Genomic DNA, 3,985 nt, shown 5'->3' on the forward strand with positions numbered 1-3,985 from the left:
AGTAGGGTTCTATGACTACCCGTCATTTTCTTTCATTTTGATCATCTTATTATCGTCTTGTTTTTATGTTGCTTTTTACATGGATTTTTGGTGTTGTCCCTCCTTGTCTATCTTTTCATTAATGTGGTGCTTATACTTTCCTGAGCCGAGAGTTTATTGAAAACAACCTCTCTACCTTCATCAAAGTATGGGTAAAGTCTGCGTACACACTACCTTCCTCAGACCCCACAGTGTGGGATAATACTAGGTATGTTATTGCTATTTATAAAAAGTATTTTTTGACCTATATAAATAGTATAACTTTTCGATCAATGGTGTTCAACTGAATGCTCTTTATTCTATATGGCGATGATACTAACCTCAAAATATAAACAAAAAAAAGAAGTCATTCATATATTTGCCCATTATATTTATCCGATTTATGCTGATCTTATTGTTAACATTAGAAATGTAATTTGGCATAATACTTGAGATTGTTGGCGATTAATTAAATGTCTTAAATGAAACTTATAAGTTGCATTTCTGAAGTGAGGTTTATAAATTGTATTTTAAAATGCAATTTAAGTAAATGAAACTCTCCAAACCGTATGTTCTCTTATATATCACTTAGAGCACATGTAAATCGCATTTCAAATGTGACTTTTGCATATTTTGGGAATTCTCACAAATGTTGCGCAATGAAATTTCTCAACCAAAATTGCGCAATTTGGATAGAAATTCTAAATTCCATATATGTGACTCCTCAATTGTCCATTAAAAAAGTAGATGACATGAATCAATTCATATTTGATCCTTTTTTTAATATACTAGTTATATAGCCTGCTTTTAATAGATCGATTATCTAATCCATTATTATTGAGCGGGTTGGACAACTATTTAAAATATTTATCCATTTTGTCAGTACTAATTAATAAATGGAAGGTCTTTTTAAAAAAAATATGCTTACTTTACACTAAATAAAATTGAATTTACAATTATTATGTTGAGTCCTCAACCTTTTAAATTTGCAAGCTTCTCTTGATTATTTTCTCTCAAATCCTGCATTCATGAAAAGTTATAGCTTTAGCATACACACAATGAAGAAAGTCAAAAAGAGGTTTAATAATTTCAAAATTCCAGCATCAATAACACTTAAAAAAAATTCCAACATCAATTGATTATTTTTTTTGGCACCATCATTTAATAATCAGTTTTAAAAATCACCAAACATAGTACCAACAACAAATTCTGAGGTATTGTTAGGCAGTGCATGCACAAATAATTCCTATATCATTTTTTCAAGACATGTTAAAGAGGTTACTATGGCTCCTTGATTCCATATACGTTAAATTGATTCTCGATAAACGTAAAGTAACACATAATTTGAGAAAAACGAAGGCTCATATATTTATAGTTTTCACATCGTGATGCAAAGATATAGAGTACACTATTAAATTCAAACGACCTCAAATTGGACAGAACATGATTTATGAACTTGTGGTCATTACAATATCGAAAGAGGTGCAAGATCCAACATACATGAGGTGTTCCCGAAAAAAAAAAAAGAGAGAGAAAAGAATAGGACTTAATTAGGAAAAGACCCAAAAGGAGCTACAGAGGCAAACCTAACCAATTTGATATCATTATAATTGTTGAATACAATAGTTTTAAAATTTCCAATAGGTCACCTTAAAGTAATATAGTATGCGCTAAACACATTAAAGGCCGAGTCCTTTTTTTGAGTTTAAAAACAAATTATGGCGTTAAGAGCATAATACGTTGAAAATTCTAAAATAAGAAAAATTAGAGGTCACATGAGTTTATAGTGTATTTATGCATAATTATGATGCATAGAGTGTTTATGTGATGTAATAATTATAAATTGTTATGTGGTTACATGGATTGTTACGAAAGAATTTCCTAATTTAAATATATCTTTTGTCTCTAAATACTCTTATCTATGTATTACGATTAATAAAAAGATTTTCACATACATTTATCAAAATTTATACAACAACTTAATTTCTATTATTAAACTCCGCATTAGACAATTCACGTGGGTTTTGTATTAAAAAATCAAACCTTATATTAGTTTTAAGAAATAAATAATAGTATAAAATTCTATACAAAGAATAATTATTTTTATAATGCAAACCAAACAACCCCTAAGAACTTATAGAGTTTAGTGTCCGTTTGGACATGAAATTTATTTTACTTTTTTCTGAATTTTTTTATTTTATTCGAAATCGACATTTTTCAATTTTTACTTGAAGATAAATTTTGGAATTCTTCGAAAATTTCAAAAACTTCAAAAAGTTATTTTTCAAAAATTTCACTCAGATCACTCACAAAAATTTAAAAATAACCCAAAAGTACATTCATGTCCAAACACAACTTTAATTTTCAAATACCATATTTATTTATTTTTACTTTTTTCGGAATTTTTACGATTCTTGCCCACTTAATTAGCACACACAAAAAGCGTACGTGGTATACTTCCAACAGACGTAACGATGACTTTCAATTCTAATCTTAACCGTCCATTTCCGATCTCTCTGATCGTACGGTTATGTCAAACCACCAGAAGCACACATGAATAATACAACAACTATTCTCAGTTCGTAGGCGCTTTGGTCCAAAAACTACGAGTTAGTTCAAAAATTGACAAAATTCTCAGCTTCCCACTTTCAGTTCAAATCACCCCCACAAAAAAATTTAACTTTTAATTACATCAATTATCTGCTAATTATTCCACTTTTAGTCTGATTTGGAGTTGGATCTTAGCTTTGGGAGTTGCTATTTCATTATTGGTTGAGCTGAATTCTTGAATTTTTCCAAGTAAGGGAAAGTTAGGGTTTCTCAAATTTCGGGTCTTTTCTTGGAAAAACCCTAGCCTATTAGTTCAAGCTAGTAATTCGAGTTGTGGGTTTTGGGAGATTTTACGGATTATTGAAGATTTGAAGCTAATTGCTGTGTTATTGAAGTTTTTGCTATGCTGTTTTTATTGAAGATGGGGTTTTTAGTTTGAATTTGGTGAATTTTATTGGAAAAGCCCTAGTCTTTTAGTTCAAGATAGTAACTTGAGTTATGGGTTTGGGAAATTTTAAGGATTCTTGTAGATTGAAGCTAATTGTTGTGTGTTATTGAAGTTTTTGTTATGTTGTTTATAGTAAAGATGGGGTTTTCTTTGGTTTCTTTGGTTGTAGGTTTTTCAGGCCCTGATTGAAATTTGGGGGAAAAGTTAGGGTTTTTGGATTTGGAGTTAGGGTTATATAATAGGGTGTTTGTGGATTCTATTTGTGTACAAGAAGAATTTGAAGTTCTTTTGGAGAAATGTTTTACTCACAGTTTATATTGGCCAAAAAGGGGCCTTTGGGAACCATATGGATTGCAGCACATCTGGAGAGGAAACTTAGGAAGAATCAAGTTGCTGATACAGATATCGGCGTCTCCGTAGGTCAGTTCTCCATATGTGATTGGTTACTTTCTCCTTGTTTTCATTTTCCTGTTCAATTGTTTACTGTGACTAGATGCCTAATTATTTAGCTGTATTTAGAATGCTTGCTTTCTAGATGAATTTCATGGTAAAATATACATTTACATAACAAAGTAATTACAAAATATACAGGAGCAATGTGGCTCACTCGCATTAATGCTCTCAAAACCTCATAGTTAATTGAATAACTAGCATATAATGCCTTCCAATATGTGGGACAAAATGATCTTCTTGTGTTCATGTTGGTGCTAAGCGTGTGGATTCTTTTTTATGGTAGAAGTAAGTGCAAGAGTTTGTTCGGATAGATTATCCTGGATCGATTAATGGTGTTCATCAATGTTACTGTTGCTTTTTGGTAGTCAGGATACTTTATCCAGTCTATAGTTACAATCTTTACGTTTCGTCTTTCATTTGGAAAACACATGTTTAACTTATAAGAGTCAAACTGCCACTCAACATCAAAATTCGCCCAAAAACAAGCTGGTGAAGAAAGAGAACTTTAAGACCACT

The 3,985-nt window shown here is 30.9% G+C and overlaps 1 protein-coding gene across 3 annotated transcripts in view; it reads left to right on the plus strand.

Moving 5' to 3' along the window:
• Positions 1-2,590: 2,590 nt before the first annotated feature.
• Positions 2,591-3,985, plus strand: part of LOC109239401 (sister chromatid cohesion 1 protein 4) — a 15,963-nt gene continuing 14,568 nt past the window's right edge. For 2 of the 3 annotated variants that reach the window (XM_019405961.1, XM_019405960.1), the window contains exon 1: positions 2,591-3,436. In XM_019405961.1, the coding sequence (XP_019261506.1) occupies positions 3,313-3,436 (124 nt within the window). In that variant the 5' untranslated portion in view covers positions 2,591-3,312. The remainder of the gene's footprint in view (positions 3,437-3,985) is intronic. The other variant, XM_019405959.1, reaches the window with a different exon arrangement.

The sequence above is a fragment of the Nicotiana attenuata genome, unplaced genomic scaffold (genome assembly GCF_001879085.1).
Source record: "Nicotiana attenuata strain UT unplaced genomic scaffold, NIATTr2, whole genome shotgun sequence".
Taxonomy (NCBI): Eukaryota; Viridiplantae; Streptophyta; class Magnoliopsida; order Solanales; family Solanaceae; genus Nicotiana; species Nicotiana attenuata.